Source organism: Stegastes partitus, unplaced genomic scaffold, assembly GCF_000690725.1.
Source record: "Stegastes partitus isolate 25-593 unplaced genomic scaffold, Stegastes_partitus-1.0.2 Scaffold1578, whole genome shotgun sequence".
NCBI lineage: Eukaryota > Metazoa > Chordata > Actinopteri > Pomacentridae > Stegastes > Stegastes partitus.
In genome coordinates, this window is record NW_007579309.1 from 93,786 (window position 1) to 115,320 (window position 21,535).

The 21,535-nt window shown below is 40.7% G+C and overlaps 1 protein-coding gene across 1 annotated transcript in view; it reads right to left on the reverse strand.

Annotated features, from left to right (window-relative positions):
• The window catches only part of asap2b (ArfGAP with SH3 domain, ankyrin repeat and PH domain 2b), a 35,669-nt gene extending 16,521 nt beyond the window's left edge, over positions 1 to 19,148 (reverse strand). The window contains exons 1-10 of the mRNA XM_008300708.1: positions 18,693 to 19,148; positions 9,516 to 9,588; positions 7,886 to 8,031; positions 7,339 to 7,413; positions 3,726 to 3,775; positions 3,384 to 3,513; positions 3,114 to 3,199; positions 2,708 to 2,783; positions 2,460 to 2,546; positions 945 to 1,048 (exon numbers count right to left, since the gene is read on the reverse strand). Coding sequence (XP_008298930.1) covers positions 945 to 1,048; positions 2,460 to 2,546; positions 2,708 to 2,783; positions 3,114 to 3,199; positions 3,384 to 3,513; positions 3,726 to 3,775; positions 7,339 to 7,413; positions 7,886 to 8,031; positions 9,516 to 9,588; positions 18,693 to 18,818 — 953 coding nt within the window. The 5' untranslated portion in view covers positions 18,819 to 19,148. The remainder of the gene's footprint in view (positions 1 to 944; positions 1,049 to 2,459; positions 2,547 to 2,707; positions 2,784 to 3,113; positions 3,200 to 3,383; positions 3,514 to 3,725; positions 3,776 to 7,338; positions 7,414 to 7,885; positions 8,032 to 9,515; positions 9,589 to 18,692) is intronic.
• Positions 19,149 to 21,535: the final 2,387 nt, after the last annotated feature.

Consider the following 21,535-nt stretch of genomic DNA (forward strand, 5'->3'; position numbering starts at 1 on the left):
TCTTTTTATGCAGTGAATGTAAACTTCTGGTCTCAACTGTATACAGTCAGACAGACGACAGAGTCGAGGATCACCGCTGCCTCTTGTGCAAAGGTGACCTCTGCTCATTTTTTCACCACAACTTTAAATCATTAAATTGAAAAGCAGATTGGTTGTTTTGTGTTTACTTTTCACACAGCCTGGGTGTGATATCTGTCCTGTGTTGGCAACCATGCAGATATTTGCTGTCAAAACTGGGTCAGTCTTTGACGCACAGAGAAACAACAACTATCACTGAAAAGGGTCATATCTGCTGTTTATTTGGAAATGCAGTCGATCTACGATATGAAAAGATAAGCTGTAATTGATTCAACCAGGAAGCAGGAGCATGAACATTTGTGAAGACATTACTTTTCACTACCTTTAGGTTAAGTTAAAGAAGTTTGATCTGCCTTTATGATGTTAATACTTTAGTATGTACAAACTGTAATTGCAAAGTTCTGGTTCGGCTTTTTGTTGTGACATAATATTAACACATCACTGCTGAGATATTAACATACCTATGCAATGACATGTTCTGGGGGAAAAAAACAACAGTAATGGGTGTGGAGAGCCGTATGCAGGTTGTAAATATGGGTAAATTTGATGTAAACTTATTATTTTTCTCAGCAACACTTCACAGAGAGATCAAGTTGTGCTGTTCCATTTGATATGAGTGGCACCTCGCTACAATAAATATTTTGAGAGCAAATCAGCAAAGAAGGTGAAATGTGATTGTTCACACAAAGTGCATGTGTGTGGTTGTGTGTCAAAGCCTCTAACACCTTATAGGCAGCAAGTGGAAGGCACACGCAGAATAACAACAGAAGAAATATAAATAAATCAGTTTGAAAATGTGAAGAGATCCATAGAGGGTGGTCTGTCGGCCAAGTAGGGGATTTGTTTTCCTGTGAGAGTTCACTCACCCCTCACTCTTCTTGTAGAGGACTCCGGAGCGCTCGGTGCCGTGGGCCTTGTTTCCCTGCAGCTGATGGAGGCTGTAACCTGCGTTCTGCTTCGCCTGAGAGTCCTGAGGTGAAATGAAATTAAGATAAATCACTTTTTATAAACTTAAAACTTAATTGCACCAGAATTGTCATGCATTTAAATGAGGACAACATTACAAATGAGCACCGATGTAAATTCTGACGGGAGGAGTTGAAAAGTTTACATGTGAGATCAAGGTAGTGATATTGGCACAAATATAAAAACTAAATCAAAGTGCACTTGGTTCTTCAGCCTCAAGGAGAGGCACAGGGTGGACATATTGAACGTCCAAGGAAGTTACCAAATATGGTCACTTGCCCCATAAAGGGTTCATGACACCATCAGTTGTGTTGTGTGGAAGTAGTGTTGGTACACAACAAACTGCCTCATTCAAACACTGTAGTAACCCATGTTATGGCAAGAAGCGCCAAGAAACAACAGTCCATCTTTACTTTTATACACGAAGGTCAGTCAGTCCTGAACATTTCAAGACATTCCTTTAAAGTCATAAAGGGTCAAATGCTGTGATGAAACTGGCTCTCATGAAAACCCCTCCAGGAAAAAAGACCAAGAGTTTCCTCCGCTTCGGATTTCAAGAAACCACTACTGAGGAAGACCAGGAAGAAGAAAAAGAGAACTGCCTCGACTGAGAAACACAAAAAAATGGACACCAGACCAGTGGAAATCTGGATTTATCTGATGAGACTTCTAGTTGCAGCTGCTGTGTCTTTGTGAGCCAAAGAGAAGGTTAATAGGTGGGATCTGCATGTGTGGTTCCTACAGTGGAGCACAGAAGAAGAGCTGTGGTGGTGTTTGTTCAGGATTCTAGGCAACACAGCACCAACATGGCGACCACAGCCTCCTGCAGAGACACACCATCCCATCTGGTTTGACCGTCGGGGGACCATCACTAGTTTGTCAGCAGGACACTGAACTAAAACACAGCTCCAGTCTCTGAAAGAGCTCTTTGGCCAGGAAGCAGAGTGATTGATCACACCCAGCTGAGATGGTTTGGGATGATTTGGAGCGCAGAGTGAAGGAAACAAGCGCTCAGGATATGCAGGAAGAAAACAAAAGCTCCAGGTGACGACCTCGTGAAGCTGGTCGGAGGATGAAGAGTGTCAAAGCTGTGAGCAAAGACGAAGGAAGCGATACATCGAATATTTAAAACATGTAGATTTTTTTTCCCTCTAGAGAATTTCATGTGTCGTTTCATAGTTCCGGTATTTTTAGTTTTGTTCTTCTGTAGAAATTCAAAAAAAAATCCTCGAATGAGTCGCAGTTTCAGTGCTGTTTTTGTTTTCTCTTCTGAAGTCTGATGGCTCAGCAGCACATGTTTAGGCTTTATGTCCACCACAGTGTCAAAAAAGGGGAGTTTTTTTTCCACACATAAGCAGCAAATAAATGGTTTTGTGTTTGGATTAAACATCTGTTGTTTAAAATGAGTTTCTCACCTCTTTGTGCTCCGACTGCAGGGAGGCCTTCAGGACGTCTCGGAGCTGAGTCAGCTGCTTCCGCTCTCCATCCTGAGTCTGTTTAATCTGAACAAAAACAGTTGGAATTTAATGTCCTCGTGCACTTTCTTTTGTATATTTTCGTAGCGTTCAAGGTAGCCGACAGTAGATAGAAGCTGTTTACTGTGATCAATAAGTGAGCTCTGGTGTCGCTTTCTAATATTTCTGCAGAAACAGTCGGTCCTCACCGTGGTCAGGTCTGTGGCCAGTTTCTCCACAGATGGTCTCAGGCTCTCCACAGCTTTCAGTCCGTCCTGAAAAAAACTGAAGAAAAAAAACAAATTAAAAAAAAAAAAACATGGAGTTTTTCACCAAAATAAGATATGCTTAAAAACTTCCAGGACAATATGAACGAACAACATAACAAAATGAAGGCGTCGTGAGTTATTTCATCGTCGCTGCTGAAGGAGATTAATGACCACATTTTATTATTACGACCTTGTCTCTAAATTCAGTTCCTCATTCATTTGCTTAGTCCCAGATTTTAACTAAATCAAATAAGGTGGATGCTTTCTTAACTTTTATTTAGACAAATTGCATAAAGTGACTATGGTTGTGTCTGTGTGTGTGTGTGTTTTTTTTTTTTTGACATACTTGCACTGAGCGTGGAAATACTTGATGAGGTTCTGGAGGAAGTCGACGCCTTTCTTCACTTTGATCTCGTTCACTTTTAGCAGATACTGTTGATAGAAAACAGACAGAAGAACGTAAATTGAATTCTATAGCTCACCGAATAAATTGTAAATAAAAATGTGGATAAAAACTGACAACGCAGGCAAAGTTTAAAGCCTGCCTGAGAATCCATTATCTATACACCGCTTAATCCTCACTAGGGTCGTGGGGGGCTGACTCCTGTGGCCTCACCTCACACATCTGCAGCTGGAAGAGTCGCCTCTCCTTCTCCATCTCCTCAGCGATCTCTCCTCCACTGAACTCCGTCCGGATCATCCCGTGCTGCTTGGCATGCTCCCTCTTCTCCTTCTCGATCTTCGCTCTGCAGAGGTCAAAGCTCAAGTTAGAGTCATCATCACAAATATTTATACATCTGTGGTTCTTGCTCTGTTGCAATTTCTGAAAACAGTTTTTTTCAGAACATTGACACCTTTACAAACTGAATGGGACTGTGGGCATTACGTCAATGACAGAAAAAGTGTCGCAAATCCTGCAGAAGGTAAACAAAAACAGATAAGTGACTTTTTTTCTTACAGCTTGGTCTCGTAATCTTTCCAGGCTTTATCAAACGGCTTCTTTAGGTCCTGTAGGAGAAGCAGAGACGTCACACAGTTAGTGCGAGCTGCCAGCAATCACTCACCCAGCAAACACAGATAGAGAGGACTTTGATCCGTGAGTCTCCCTGCAAGTATTTTAAGACGATAACGCGTGCGAGTGTTTTACGCTGATAAGAAAAACAAGAGGGAACTCGACTTTGAAGTGTTTTTGACAGCTCAGATTTTATTTTGTAATGTCATATTGGATCGGAAGTAGATAAATGATAAAGCAACATCAGATTTTATCTAGAAGTGTCAAGAAATGTGACGGAGCAGCATTTTTAGGCTATTTTAGAACTTCTTTTGTGGTATTATGGTAATGTGGTACTTTCCACACTTCACTGAACATAAACTCTTAAAAGATATTCCATCAAGCTGATCTCCAACTACTTCCTTCTCTGTGTACTATTTTTGAGCTGTGCTGTATTTGTTTCATTAATCCATCATGTTTTATTTTCCTTTCGGTCCGTCTTGTTGTCTCCTCACTGTTCTCTGTAAACACTGCCTACAGTTCACCTGAATTTTCATCACGTGACTGCTGGTTGCAGCTAAATCAAAAATGGCTTCTCATTTGTCGGAAGGAGCACAGAATGTTTTACAGAATCTGGTGCACACAAGACATTTTGGGCGATTTTTAAGAATATTGTGGTAATAAACTTGTTTTTTCTAATGGAACTGTACGTCAATAATGATGTGTTCAAAGACCACTAGAAAGCTGAAAGTCCAGTGATTCTGTCTGTTTTGATAGTTTCTGGTTCCGACGTATGGTGTAAACCTGCCACTTAAAAAAAAAAAAAAAAAAAGTTTCTGGTTCCGACGTATGGTGTAAACCTGCCACTTAAAAAAAAAAAAAAAAAAANTACCAAAATTATTTGTATTTGCTAAATGCCATAATAATGAGAGAGAGATTTTTTTATTACTTTCTTCAAATTTTGCCTTTAAACTGTATGACTGGGGTCAAACATTTTGGGTTTCCTTCCACAAGCTTGTCACAATAGTTTACTGAAACTTTGGCCCATTCCTCCACCAGAACTGGTGGAACTGAGTCAGGCTTGTAAGCCGCCTTGCTCAGACGCCTTTTCAGTTCTGCCCACAAATTTTCTCCAGGATTGAGATCAGGGCTTTGTGATGGTCACTCCAAAACATGGACTTTGTGGTCCTTAAGCCACTTTGTAACTAATCAGGCGGTATGTTTAGGGTCATTGTCCATTTGGAAGACTTATTTGTTCCCAAGCTTTAACTTCCTGGCTGATGTCTTGAGATGTTGCTTCAATATTTCCACATAATGTTCTTTCCTCATGATGCCATCTATTCTCTGAAGTGCACCAGTCCCTCCTGCAGCAGAACAGCCCCACAACATGATGCTGCCACCCCCGTGCTTCACAGTTGGGATGGTGTTCTCAGGCTTCAAGCTTCCCCCTTTTTCCTCCAAATGTAACAATGGTCATTATGGTCAAACAGTTCAGTTTTAGTTTCATCAGACCACAGGACATGTCTCCAGATATTAAGGTCTTTGTCTCTGTGTGCATTTGCCAACTGTAATCTGGCTTTTTTATGTTGCTTCTGGAGTAATGACTTCTTCCTCTCTGAGTATCCTTCCAGCCCATGTCGGTACAGGACTGGTCTCACTGTGGATAATGACTCTCTGACCAGCTTCAGCTGCATCTTCACAAGGTCTTTAGCTTTTGTTCTGGGGTTGATTCACACATTTCTCACCAAAACACTTCATCTCTGGACACAGAACCCGTCTCCTTCCTAAGCGCTATGATGGCTGGACATTCCCATGATGTTTATAGTTGTGTATAATTGTTTGAACAGATGAACGTGGAACCTTCAGGCATCTGGAAATTGTGCCCAAGGATGAACCAGACTTGTGGAGGTCCACAGTTCTCTTCCTGATATCTTTAGATTCTTCAGAAGGAAGCTGTGTGTTTGAGGCGTGACTTAAAATACATCCACAGGTTTGCCTCCAATTAACTCAAATGTTGTCAATTAACCTATCAAAAGCTTCCAAAGCCATGACATCATCATCTTGGCTTTCAAAAATAGTTTGAAGGCATCTTAGTGGATGTAAACTTCTGACTTTGAAGAAAGTAGTAAAAAATTATCTAAAAAATTCTCTCTCTCATTATTCTGGCATTTAGCAAATAGAAATAATGATGGTAATCCTAACTGACCTAAAACAGGAAAAGTTTAGTCACATTTAATGTCAGACAGTGAGAAAATAAAGGTTATGTGTCTTTTTATGCAGTGAATGTAAACTTCTGGTCTCAACTGTATACAGTCAGACAGACGACAGAGTCGAGGATCACCGCTGCCTCTTGTGCAAAGGTGACCTCTGCTCATTTTTTCACCACAACTTTAAATCATTAAATTGAAAAGCAGATTGGTTGTTTTGTGTTTACTTTTCACACAGCCTGGGTGTGATATCTGTCCTGTGTTGGCAACCATGCAGATATTTGCTGTCAAAACTGGGTCAGTCTTTGACGCACAGAGAAACAACAACTATCACTGAAAAGGGTCATATCTGCTGTTTATTTGGAAATGCAGTCGATCTACGATATGAAAAGATAAGCTGTAATTGATTCAACCAGGAAGCAGGAGCATGAACATTTGTGAAGACATTACTTTTCACTACCTTTAGGTTAAGTTAAAGAAGTTTGATCTGCCTTTATGATGTTAATACTTTAGTATGTACAAACTGTAATTGCAAAGTTCTGGTTCGGCTTTTTGTTGTGACATAATATTAACACATCACTGCTGAGATATTAACATACCTATGCAATGACATGTTCTGGGGGAAAAAAACAACAGTAATGGGTGTGGAGAGCCGTATGCAGGTTGTAAATATGGGTAAATTTGATGTAAACTTATTATTTTTCTCAGCAACACTTCACAGAGAGATCAAGTTGTGCTGTTCCATTTGATATGAGTGGCACCTCGCTACAATAAATATTTTGAGAGCAAATCAGCAAAGAAGGTGAAATGTGATTGTTCACACAAAGTGCATGTGTGTGGTTGTGTGTCAAAGCCTCTAACACCTTATAGGCAGCAAGTGGAAGGCACACGCAGAATAACAACAGAAGAAATATAAATAAATCAGTTTGAAAATGTGAAGAGATCCATAGAGGGTGGTCTGTCGGCCAAGTAGGGGATTTGTTTTCCTGTGAGAGTTCACTCACCCCTCACTCTTCTTGTAGAGGACTCCAGAGCGCTCGGTGCCGTGGGCCTTGTTTCCCTGCAGCTGATGGAGGCTGTAACCTGCGTTCTGCTTCGCCTGAGAGTCCTGAGGTGAAATNATTGGTGATTCTAAATTGTCCGTAGGTGTGAATGTGAGTGTGGGTGAGAAACCTTTTATCGTAGCTTTACTGCTTCCTGCCATCGAAGGGCAGAATGGAACAAATCATGAATTAATGATTTCAGACATTAATCAGCAATATTGAAACTGTACAATCTCTGCAGCCCAGACAGAAAGGAAATCATGTGAATGTTGTTGAACTAAGTGTGTTTGTTTATTGACACATTCAGACAGAAGAAACTGAAAGACAAACCCCTTTCACTCCTTTCAGGTCTCCCTTCAGCAGACTGTCCAGAGGGAAGGTGATGATGTTGTTCATGTTCTGCATCTGCAAACAGAAAGTCGTGTCACTTTAAACTGCAGGTCAGACTTACATCCAGTCCGTGGCTCTTATGTATTGTCATACAATCTGGATACAGCTGAGCATCTAATTTTCAGCACAATGACATTTAACAAGATGCATCCTCAATCACTCTTTGAATCAACAATGCTGCACAGCTGGTAAAACTTTTATGAGTTACTCTGTTCTCTATTCGGGGACGTAAGAGGAACATGTGTTGGTCTTTCAGTGGGATCAGTGTGATAATATTAGAAGCATCTCAGAAGGACCTGAAAACTGAAACTTTCAATCATCTGTATTCTGAAATTACTAAATACATTCAGAATTTTTGGGTCAAATTTCCCGAGTAACAGATCAAAATCATTTTGCTTTTATCCAGCTGGTTACAAGAGAGTGGCAGTCAAACCACCTTCTGGGTTTCTGAGAGGCCGCCTGGTATTTATTCTTTTCGGTTCCTCACCAGGTTTTTAAAGAGCGCCGTGAGTTCCTTGGTAAAAACGGCGAACTTGAGGAAGGCGGAGCCGACCTCGGCGTCCTCCCTGCACACACAGTTGTCCCCGAACTTCTCCATGGACTGGATGTACTGCTCCTCATTGTCCACATGAGCTACAACAAGCAGAAAGAACTTTAGCCGGATGCCACGGACAGAAACACACACTGGAATTCACAATCATGTGATTCTGGGTGAATAAATCTACATGTACAGAGTCTTATAGAAGGGATCAGTTAAGAGAACGGCTGCTTGAGGATGACGGCAGACAGATGTGTGTTCTCAGACAGTCATCAGTCACAAACAACAACCATCAGCCACCAAAAAGAAAATAATTGAAGAAAGAATAAAAATTACAGGAACATAAAATAAATAAAACACGAGAAAAAATAAAATAAAATAACAAAAGAATGAAATTAAAACAGCAAAAGCAAAAAAAAAAGTTAAGAGAAATCATAATTAAATAAATAAAAATAGAAGAATACAAATGATAATAAATGACTATAATTAACAAAATAACAAATAGAAATGAAAAAACTGAAAAGAAAGCAAAATGATTTTTTTTACAGTAAAGAAATAGAAATGAAAAAAAAGACATTAAAGAAAAACAAATGATTACAATAAATAAAAAAACAAAAAGGCAAGAAAAAAAAGTTTAAAAATTCAATAAAAAAATGTTACTATTAAAAAAAAGAATGATAATTAATGTCAATATCATGATAATATTTATATAAATAATGTTTAAATAGGGTCGTATTTATTTGTGTTAAACCATTTAACTTGTATTTGACTAGTTTAAGTTCAGATTGCTTTAACACTATGGACCAGCCTGAGATGTGTTTGTAAAACCGTTGTTTAGCTCGATGTCGTGGGAACAGGACCTTTATCATGATTGAAAATGAAGTGAGAGTGATTCTCTCATATCCACAAAGGACAATATAGAAAACAACACCAGACTTCTATTTTAAAATCCACCTCCAAGACATTATTTAAGTCAGATATTCAATCATATTAATGTTAAATCCTCTTTTCTTTTCTGAACACCAGAAGTGTGAGGTGTCCACACACTTCTGGCCATGTAGTGCATTAAAACTGCTCTTTCTGGTTCACAGCTGAGTTGTGTAAGAGTTTGTTGATGAGTGTCCCGCCAGAATTGTTGCCAGCTCGCTGACAGAACTGCTGAGTAAAGCTCAGGCAGCCTCCCCGTTTATCTGCCTAATAATCTAGATATTAAGTCTTTATTTGCAGAGTGTGCCTGGTGGGATTCGGCCTCTCTGCCCTCTGTGAGCTCCAACAGACGGATGATGGATGGATGAGGGCGGCTCTCCCTCGGCGTGCTGGGACAGGAGGCAGTATGACAGGAATGTTTGGAGGAGAGACTCCACCTGCCTGAACACAAACCCACCAACCACACTCAGCGCTGCTGTGTTATCACTCAGCGGACTGCAGCTGAAACACGCTGCACGCAATTAAAACAGTTTCTACTTTTATCTGCAGTTTCTCTCTGAGCAGACAAACAGGAAGTGAAAGATGGAGTGAGGTTCTGTGGTGAGGAGCTCTTGTATTTTTGGACGCACTGAGATGAAACTGTGTCTCTTACCCAAACCAGACGTGTTGATGGCCTTCACCGACTTCTTGATCTTGTACAGAACCGATCTGTCCACGTCCAGAGCCTGAAGAGGACAAACAGTCAAAGCACGGAGATCAGTCACAGTGGAAAGAAGTAGAAGTCAAAGTCTTCTTAGGATAAAGAACAGTAGTATTATTAGCAAACTGGGGCATCAGAACTTAAGAGCATTGATTGCATACATTAAAGTCAGACTGAAGAGACTAAAGCCAGCACTACTTTTGGCTAAAATGATGTGTTAAACAATTGGTCACCCATTCACAAACACATTCATACACTAATGGTGACAGAGCTGCCATGCAAGGTGCTGCCTGCCACTGGGAGCACCTTTTGGGTTCAGTGTCTTGCCCAAGGACATTTCGACTGTGGAGAGGCGGGGGATCGAACTGCCAACCTTGCGATTGGAAGACAACCCGCTCTACCACCTGAGCCACAGCCGGCCAAAGGGAGCCCCGGGCCAAAGTTTTAAAACCGTTAACAATTGTTATTGGAGATGGATAAATAGATGACTACAAAGAGATGTAGAACAGCCAAGAGACACACAAAATTACCATAAAGAGACACAACACCACAAAAAACAGACACAAAGTCACCAAAGGCCACAAAAAGACAAAAATTATGAAAAAGAGACAAAAAAAAAACCAAACAACAGATGCAAAATGACCACTAAGAGTCAAAAACAACCACAAAGAGACAATAAACAATAAAAGAGACCCAAACCAACAACATAAGAGATACAGAACAACCACAAGAGACGTAAAATGACTAAAGAGACACACAATTACCAAAAACAAAGAGAGGCAAAACACAAAAAGACACAAAATGAGCCCACATGAGATATGAAACAACTGCAAAGACGCACAAAACGACCAGAAAACGTCAAAAATTAATGCAAAATAACACAAAAAGGAAAAAAAAAACGACAACAAATAGATGCAAAAGGGCCACAGACATAAAATAAAACAGACACAAAATGACCACAAAAAAGTTGCAAAACAACTGCAGAGACAAAAAACGACCACAAAAACCTCCCGAAAATGATCACAAAGGATGCAAAACGATTGCAGAGAGACTCAGAGCAAACGCAAAAAGACACAAAATAACCATAAAGAGGTAAAACACCACCAAGAAGACACACAAAGCAAGCACAAAGAAACACAACGACAAAAACTACCACAATAAAATCACCATAAATATAAAAGAAACACAAAATGACCTCAAAAGGGTCAAACAGCCACAAGTGAAGCTAACAACACACAGAGATTCATAACAACCACAAAGAGACACGAAACGACAACAAGAGCTGCTACTGCTATAAGTTCAAGTCTCATCATCTGCACGTTCTTTTAAAAGACCTGCAGGGCGACACAATATCACACACAAAGTTACAAAACTGTCAGAATTCGGACGCTGAAACAAGACGTCAAACCGCATGAACATTAAAACAAGAGACTCATTGACCTCAGAGTTCACAGCAGCCTTTAGTTCATTGTAACGCTAAAACTTCATTCAAAAAGTGTCTGCAGCAGCGAATGGGAAGCCTTTCCATCCGTCAGAACCCTGCAACGCACTGCAGATACGAGTCCGTGGTCTGAAGGTTTTATTATAAGATAAATTCAGTTTGCAAACACATGAGACGAGTTTGATAAAACCAGAATACTCCAGCGACACCGAGACAAGTCCGACATGAAGACTCTGTGCTGCTGTGTCTAAAATAAAAACTGCAGCGTCTTCACATGTTGCTCAAAAAGAAAGCTCGTCAAGCTACACCAAGATGTCCTTACCAGCCACTAGCATCTATTTTCTGTCAACAGCATCTGTGGGCTTTTTGCTAAATGTAATATGATGTAGAAAAAAAAAAGAAGCTATTTTTAAAATGCTCTGATGAAGGTGTGCGTGACTGACAGAAGGCTCTGACAAGATTTCCTCCTTGGTGGTGCATTCAAAGACACCGAGATGAAGAAGCACTGCGTGATAAGCAGGCAGTCATGAAATCAGGTAAAAAAAAATGTTAAAATTAAAGGCGAAAAAGCCCAGAAAATAAATAAATTTAAAAAAATCTCCCACCACATAAACACAAAATCATACAAAAAGACGAGTCAGTCGTACGCAAAAATGAGACGTGAGCAACAAAGATCGTAGCAAAGAACAGAGCTTAACAAACCAAAAACAACAAAAAATCAGTCCCTCAGTGCTCATAGAGAAAGCTGCAGAATGTCTAAAAGCATGACAATAATCCAGTGGCTCACTTCCTGGTTCTGCCTTTAACAAGTCAAATAAGTGACTCAGCAGGAAACAGACAAAACCTAATTCAAAGAAAACAGTTTTGTGAGCGACTCAACTTCTGCCCTGACCAGGTGAGGTCAGCCGTTTGTCTGGTTTCACTGGAGTTTAACTGTGAGCAGCATAAACCTCCCGAAACGAATTCAAATCACAGTGAAAAAAGATCATCCAATCATTGATCTATTGATTGATTAGATAGTAAAACACAGTCAAACGTTCTCTGACTCCAGCCAGTAAAACAAGAGGATAAGCTGTTTTTCTGTCATGTGCAGGAAGTAAATTACACTTTGTATTACGCCCAGCACACGTTCCACCTGGACTTCTAGTAAGTGCGACATCTCAAGACTCTAGATTAGCCTTTTCTACTGGTAGCACCGGTTCAACCAACCTACCAAATTAATTACTTAGGGAGGGACCAAACCCTATTGATCAGGCTGGCATGCTGATGAACAGTTGCTTTTGTATATCTTAGTTTTGCATGAATCTAAAGGCTGACAGTAACTCCAGGCTTTACGAGGTGTGTCAGAAAAGTTCCAGGACTGGTGTCACAAAAGATATATTTCAAATCCAAACTACAAACTACAAGTTTTCCTCTTCCAAGTAATCCTCCTGGAGTCGAACACACTTTCCCAACCTTCTCTGCCACACCGCCATGCACTCCTGGAAGGATTCTTCCAGGATCTTCCTCAGCTCCATCATCACTGCCATCTTGATGTCGTCCATGTCTTCTAAACGGGTCCTCTTGATGACCCCCTTGAGCTTGGGGAGGCGGAAAAAATCCCACAGAGCCTGGTGGGGTGAGGAGGGAGGTTGCTCCAGCACGGTGATGTTCTTCTCAGCCAGGAACTGTGGGATGCTCAGCTCATTGTGAGCAGGTTGTCACGGTGAAGCAGCCTCCACTTGTCCTGCAGCAACTCTCACATCTTCTCACGCACTGAGCGAAGCAAACGCTGCAGGATCTCTCTGTAGACGTGCTGGTTGATGGTCTGGAGTTGAGTTTGTAGTTTGGGTTTTGAAATATATGTTTTGTGACGCCAGTCCTGGAACTTTTCTAACACACCTCGTATATGTGGCCTGAGGTGGTCTGATACGACTGCTATGAACTGGACACAGGCTGAACTCCTCACTTACTGAAAATCTGCTCAGCAAGAGACACTACAACTTGTTCGTATGTTCGTTAAATGTCTCACATACATGCTAAGCTGTGAACAGAGAAGCCTCCAGTCTCAACTATGTTACTGCAAAGCAGATGCTCAGACAGCTGTGGGACCAAGAGTTAGTTTGAAAACGACTGAAAAAAAAAAAAGGTGTTCTGGTGTCATATTTACTCAACGTAATATTAAGTGATTGCATCTACATGGACGCCACTATTACAGCTGATCACGTTCAATAAACAGTGAACAACAGTGGATTCATTTTGCAGCTCTGGTACTGTGATTGAATGTAGTAAGTCATTGGGAACCTCTCCTCCTCCTCCTCCTCTCTCCTAGTTATACTTTTTAAAAATAATTAGCTGTAAATCACTTCATCTTTGGAACACGGTAGCAGCTTAGTGGATTGTTTCATTAGAAGATGATTGACTGAGTTCATGAAGAGCAAAAACAACCGAAACAGTCAGAATGCAGCGAAATGGCCAATTGATCATCATCATACAAATGTGATCATGTGAAAACTTTTAACTCTGGAGCCCTGCATGTGCTGTTTAAATGTTCCTTAAACTGCAGTGCTGAACCTTTGTCTTCCTCTTCGAGCAGTGAGAGTGATTACACAACACTGTTGGTGCAAATCATTACAATGTATGCCTCCCCTTTGACATCTGTTTTCATTAGTCTCTAATTCTTCCTCTTTCTTTTTGATCTGCAGCACCACTTTTCTTGGACATCTATGTCCATAGATTCCACCACGTTCCAAGTTGCTGTAACGAACTACTCCATCAACATATGTGTAGATTCCCAGTCATCCAGGTCATGGTCGTCCTAGCAGCTTCACAACTAACCACCTGATTGTCTCTTTAAGGTTCTTGAAGACGTTACACTTCAGTTAGAACTGAAGAAGCCTCTTGGATGAGAAGTAAAACATCTTCAAAAACCTAAAGAGAAGTCCGGGTGATTTCTACTGAAGCTGATAGGATTCAGTATAATTAATGTCTTCAGCTCTGACAAATCCGTCATTAAACACATCTCTAAATAATGTCGCCACAATTAAAACTCTTAACCTGCAGTGTGGAAACTCGTTTTGCTTGAATGTAACAGATGCATATGTAAAAGTCCAGCAGTTTTAATGTTCCAAACAACACTGGGTATACAAACGTGAACTTGAGTGGGTAACTTATCTAATAGTGAAATAAGAAGAGATCCTGCCGGTTTGTCAGCGGTCATAAAACTGGCACAACCCTGCTCCAAACTGCAGGACCAAGGAAGTCCTTTAAATTTGCTGGACACACCTTGACGCCTCATCTTAAGTGACTGGAAGATCCTTGAAGAACCTTGATAAATTTCCAGTTCAGTTCCAGGAAACACAACTACCAGAATAGAAAGTAGCTGTTGAATTGAACATAGACTGTCATACTGATGCTAATAAAAATGTAGCATCAGTCTGCCGTGCACACATTCTTAAAGCTCCACAGTCAGCAGCTGTCAGCTTAGCGTCTCACTGTTTGCATTGATAAAACCACGATGTCCGTCACCTGACGTGGTCGACGCTTCACCCCGAACATGCAGATGCAGCATTCCTGCTCACCTCCCTGCTCAGGTTCACCTCAGAGTGTGCAGCTGCAGCTGACTCACAACTCAGTGACTCAGTGTGTGAAACATGCAGACGGGCCAGAAGCTCCATCACCATCTGACTCAGTGACAGCGAACAAAGTCTGGTTAAGATCTGTCCTGAAAACTAGGAGATGAGCTCATTTTCAAACTCTAGAATTCATTTTTAGATCATTCACAAAACACGACCAGGTGCTAGAACAACAGCTGGTCAGTCGTTGTGGTTAGTCAGCAGCTGTAGCTCTCATAACTTAGTGAACTCGAAAACAGACCTGCGAAGTGACTCCAAAATGACCACAAATACCACAAAAAGAAACAAAAGGACCACAAAGAGACATGAAACAACTACAAAAAGGCAGAAAGTGACTAGAAAGAGAAAAAAAAAGACATGAGGAGAGACAAACAAAAAAAGACAGAAAAAAGGACACAAAAGCGACAAAAAAATTAAAATAAAACTTAAAAAATGACTCCAAAGAGGCACAATATAGCAACTAAGTGACACAAAACAACCACAGAGATGCAAAATGACCACAAAACATATGAAATAAGACACAAAATGACCCTAGAAGGACACTTAATGACCACAGAGACACAGAATGAAGAAAAACAAAAAGACAAAACGGCCAAAAAGACACAAAATAACCACAAAAACAGAAAAAATAAACAAAAGTCAAAAAATGAACAAAAAGAGACACAAAATAACCACAAAAACAGATAAAATAAACCAAAAAAAGTAAAAAAAAAAATCAACAAAAGAGACACAAAATAACTGCAAAGAGACACAATGCAAACAAAAAGACAAAATGGCCACAAAGAAACACAAAAATTAACAAAAATAGACAAAAAAAAACTATGATGAAGTGAAAAAGCAATCTAGTGAGAACAAAAACGCACAAAACACAAGTGACATTAACGATCCAAAATGACCACATAAAGACACAAAATGACCGTAGAAAAGACACTAAAGACAAACAAAATGGACACAAAATTAACATCAAGACAATATGACCACATAGAGACAGTAAATGACCACAAAGTCAGACAAAATAAAAAAAAACTTCAAAAAATGAACAAAAAGAGACACAAAATAACTGCAAAGAGACACAACGCAAACAAAAAGACAAAACGGCCAAAAAGAAACACAGAATGAACAAAGATAGACAAAAAAAAACCAAACAACGATCATGAAGCGAAAAAGCAATCAAAACCAAAATAACAACAAAGAGACACGATACAAAAGTGACATCAACGATGCAAAATGGCCACATAAAGACACAAAAAGAGACACAAAATGACCCCAGAAAAGACACTAAAGACAAACAAAAGAGCTGCTCAGAACACAGTCAGCCATCTTATAACTGAGAACCTGTCTGAGAATCTCCCTGTTTAGAGGTTTTCTTTAGGATCACAGTAACCACTGATGGTTGTACATCCACGAGTCGCTGCAAACAGGAGCTGCTCACAGAGAATGAAGCTACTTTTATTGGCGCTTATTAGACAAAATGAAACCAAAACATGTGACATTTTGTCCAGCAACAACTGAGGAACCCAAATATCTTGAAGGTACATTCAGCAAGTGGACGTAACCACATTGCAAAAGGCTTTCCTCACGAAATCTGCTCTCTGTCAAGGATTAGAGAGGTTTTCACTGGCTTTTTACATGTCAGCATGTCCACAAACTTTAGCTCAGCTCAGCCAGCAGGTAAAAGGACATAAGTCATGACTCTGTAACGTACTGGGTGTATTTGGTTTTTCGCTGTCAAGTTCTTTAAATACTTTTACTGCTATGTGCAGTCAGACAGAGGCACCGATAATGTGCAAAACAGAGACACAGTGTTGATCTCATGTGTTTACTGTAATCATATTAACAGTCTGAAGACGAACAAGTGGGCGACGATTTATTGGTGTTAAAAAGACACAGAGCAGCTTTAACTCCTCTCAGGTAACTTCAGATTAACAAGTTGGGGCATGACAGGAGCACAGAGGAGGTTTAAAACAGAGGAACATTAAAAGTGAACCGAGAGAAAAGGGAGAGACAAAGAGACGGAGAGAACGAACAAAACAATGAGAGGAAAGATAAAAGATTAAAACAGGGGACGACTTAGCAAAGGGAAAACTATACGTTAGAGACGAAGGAGGTGAGATGAGTCTTGTTAGGACTCGATCAGACGGGTGAGGCCATCGCCTCAGGTCTGCTGGGCGGGAACGTCCCAGCATGCAACAGGAGGAGGAGGAGGACATGATAAGATGTTCAGACCTGTGATCTCACATCAGTTGTTCTGTTATAGTACAAAAATATTAAGTGCAAGAAGAAATGAAGAAATCTATTTTTTAATTGGACTCAAAAGCGAACTATCTTCCACCAACAAGTCTCCAGGACAGTGGAAAACCCGTAAAACCACCTAAAGCTCCTGGAAACCCCTTATTAAAACTGAAAGTGTCTCAAACGCATCTCTTCTTTAACCCTTTAACAGCCACAGGAGACCATGGATGCGATACTGAATGAGCCGAGCACTGCACCTGCTGTGCAAGACTTCAAAATGACCGCAAAAAAACGCAAAACAAGAGCAAACAGACGACCACTGTAACAAATTAGTAAAATGTGCTAAATGACTAAAACGACTAGAAAGAGGTGCTAAATGATTACAGAGACTCAAAACAGCCACAAGGGGATGCAAATCAACTAGCAACTAGCAAGGTGACCACACAGAGACAGAAAACGGTGCTCAGACTGGTGTGCGACCAAAAACTGACTTTAAAAAGATTAAACCAGGGCGTTCTAATGTCTGATTTGTCCAAGATGAAACCGAGTCATTTTGTCTTGTCTTTTCTATGAGCAGAAAAAAACAGCACATGTAGGTGCTCTGTTTTTCACAAGAAGACCACATTTCTAAGCCTAATACTGCAGTTCACCAAAGTTGTAAAAGTTCTGTTTTCCACCACTGTGTTGCTGCTGGTGGGACACAGTTATACCAGATTTCAGTGTGCAGTAGTTTGGGCAAAACTTCTGTGTGTCCTGGTGTAGTATTACATATGGACCCCCCTTGAAAATGGATCAATATGCCACAGCGGAATATGGATCCCCGGGTTAGGGTTAAGGTTGTTGTTATTCATTACCTGTTGAATTTTGTTGTCTATGTTCATATTTATGTATATTATTAAAAGTATTAGGGGGGTCCATATTCTATATGGGGGTCCATATTCCGTTGCGGAAAATGGACCCCAGGGTCCATATTCTATGGGGGTCCATTTACAATCTTACATCGGGACTCATTCAAAAACATCTACGATCGGACCAGAGACGTCCTGGCAAAAAAAAACAACACGAATGACCACTTGTGTGTCCTGTTCTGTGTTTCCTTCAGTCACATTGGTCACGATAACCCCGCCCCCAGCCCCGTGGTTCTTAGCTCTGGCCCAGCAAAGAGAGCCTGGAGCCGGTGTTTAGGTGGTGGAAACACAAAGAACTGGTGCTAAGTCAGGCTCTGGCTCCGAACTAGCACTGGAACCAGTTTGGTGGAAAAGGGGTACGTGGGGCCCATTCACAGATGTGTGCCCGGGGCTCCATAACTCATGGTGAGTCCCTGCAGGGGGCCCGAGCAGCAGCAGGAGGAAGAGGAGGAGGAGGAGGAGGAGGAGGAGTGAGCGCTCCTCATTCTCTTCACTTCACTGTGAGACCTTTGACCCTTAACTTCCTTCAGTTAACAAATCTGCCTCATCATCACTGCATTGCAAAACAGAAAAAAAAGAAGCAGTGAACTCTTACAACATGCACAGAGCCCACTGTTACACCAGGAGGAAGTGTGTCTCTCTGTTCCTCTTTCTACATGACAAACACTCAGGTCTGCTGCCTGTTCCTGCCTGACAACGAGAAACAATCTTCATGTAAACACAACAACAGTAAAATGTGCTTCAAGAGCATCATCTGATTACAGGCTGGAGACCAAATCATCACTTCAATTTTTAAAAAAAAAGAAGCAGCAACAGGTTTCAGTGCAGTGGAACAAGCAACAACTTGACTTTGTGGGTGTTTTTTTTTTTTTCCTCTCTGGCAGCCAGTTGAACCAGCTCATTGATCTCCGGTGTGTGTGTGTTCGTTTCTCACCTCCTCCAGAGCCGCCACCGAGTTCCTGCAGTGGGACATCCGGGTGGTGAAGCTGGAGGTGGTCGGAGCTTTGTAGTCCTCATTAGTCTCCGCGATAAACTCCGTCACGCTGATCAGCTCCGGCATTGTGAGCCCCAACAACAACAACACACAGTCCTAAATACGCAAAAATCCCTTCACACGACGCACAGTCAGACGGCAGGTGGAGCAGCCACACCTGGACAAAGTAACCCGGACGGTCACCAACAGCCGCCGCAGATCCTCCGCTCGTGTCTCATATCTGAAGGCTGGATTTTATTTTACTTTCTTTACTCTCTGACTCCGCTGAGATGATCCACTCCGGTTTCCATGTTTATGAAGCACCGACAGCCGTCACATTCCTCCGTCCTGCGGCTGCTTCACCTGCGGAGACTCACCGAGCAGGGCGGAGACTGGGCGGCCGACAGGAGCGCTCACTCTGCGGGCTTTTCCAGGAACCACGGGGCGCTGCGCCGCCTGGAGGCCACGCCCACCTCCTGACGTCATTAAAGCCACTTAAAGAGTGTTTTGATTGGACTTCTCCTTCCATACAAACTGACTGTGTTTAGAGGATTAATATTTAAGCAGCACAATATAGACTTTTACACAATAAAACCCGCCCACAGGTTTACAGTGTCAAACTATTCTCCCTAAACTAAACAACTATGCTTCTGAAGGATGGGCAGTGCTAGTTTGAAACCCAGTTGAGTTGAAATAAAGTGTATTAAAGCACCACAAAGACACACAAAATGACCACAGAGACAAGACGATCACCAAGAGACACAAAAGAAGCAAAAAGAGACACAAACAACACAAAGGGACCCAATAATGACCACAAAAACACAAAGAAACCCAACGAACAGAGATACAGAGTGGCTATGGAAAGACAGGAATGACTACAAAAAGACCACAAAAAGACACAAAACAATCACAAATTCCAATACAGAGAAACACAATGACCACAACAATGCACAAAACAACCACAGAGAGATTAAAACAACATAAAGTGACACAAAAACAGCCAAAGCAGAGACAATTAGACATAAAATGATCATGAAAAGACACTAAATGACCAGAGAGAGACACAAAAATAATGCAAAGAGATGAAACAATCAGAAACAGATACAAAGAGACACAAATTGCCACACAGAGAGAGAAAATGACAACCAAAACACACAAAACAGCTACAAAGAGACAAAAAACAGCCTCACAGAGACATAATTACAAGACCAAATGACATAACACAACTGCAAAAGGACACAAAAACACAGCAAAGAGACAAAAAATGACCAAAAAGAGTCAAAACACCCACAAAGAGGCACAAATAACCACACAAAGACAACAAAAGACCACAAAGAGACACAAAAACCTTACAAAGAGACAAAAAAAAGTCCTACAAAGAGACAGAAAACAATCTCAAAGAAAGACAGACTGCTACACGCAGACACACAAAAAAGGACAAACTAACCACAAAAAGACAGAAAACAATACAAATGGCCACAAAATAACTGCAGAAAGACACACAAAACACCACCTAAAGACACAAGATGACCACAAAGAGACATTAAACCACCACAAATAGACATTAAACTACAAGGGTAACAAATAGTTTCGATTCAGAGTGACACTGTCTGATGATGTCTTTATCACTGCTCCACAAATCTGCTTAGAAACACAGTTGGTCATCTTAGAACTGAGAACCTGCCTGAAAATATTCCTGTTTTTAGGTTTTTTCAGGTGATGGTTACATCTAAACACGAGCTGTCCGCAGGGCATTTCATCCCATCAGACATAGACAATCTGTGGCACCCAGCAGTGAGGGCGGGGCTAACAGGTGACTGAAAAAACACACCTGATCATGTCATTTAATATGTACTTCTACTACAGAGAGCTGATCATGTTTATGTACATTTACTACTGATGCTTGTACTACATGACAAAACGTTGTGCGATTAACTAATCAGACAGAATGAGGAGGAGAGTTGTTTTATGTCTCTTGCAAACATTTGATAAACTGTGTCACAGATGATACCAAATAAAAACAAGTAAACAGCATTCTAACTCAAACACCAATCAAACCACTGGTCAACTTGTATGAAACTTCTGTAGTTTTAAGAGAAGCTTTAATGCTTTTTGGGATGTTGTTGCCATCTAGTGGAGAAATGACTCAGATCACAACATCTGAACTATGGTGGTTAAGTCCATCTCAAGTACTTTAATTCAACTCTTAAACACTCAGGGTCATACATCCATCAATTTTGAAAACATATAAACTACACATTTAGAATAAAATAAACATGGTCTAAATGTGTCTGTAAATAAACTGAAGTAAATTATTTGTTTTTCAGAAATTTCCACGTCAGTATCACCAACATACCATAAACGTTCCAGTTTCATTCCCATCTACGGTCTGAACATTTTGATTTATAAAATATTTTATTTTGGGCGGCTGTGGCTCAGGTGGTAGAGCAGGTTGTCCTCTAATCACAAGGTTGGTGGTACAAAGTCAGACGTGTTTCTGGACGGTGTTAACATCAGCATTTCTGTTATTACTGCCACTATAAATCACTTCCAGGACAAGCTGAATTAGCAACTTCATCTTTTTATTGTTCTCAGTTGGAAAAGCTGTTTTTGTCACATAGCAATACAGAGCAAATCACAGTAAAACAAGGCAGATATATACTGTATAAAAATTGTATATTTACAAGACATGATGAAATAAATTCCAGAACAAAACAGACACAAAAATCTAATATTTTTCAGTTTAGCTACTTGATCAGTTATCTTCACTTTTAACAGTTTCTTAAATGCTGAATGCCCAGTTA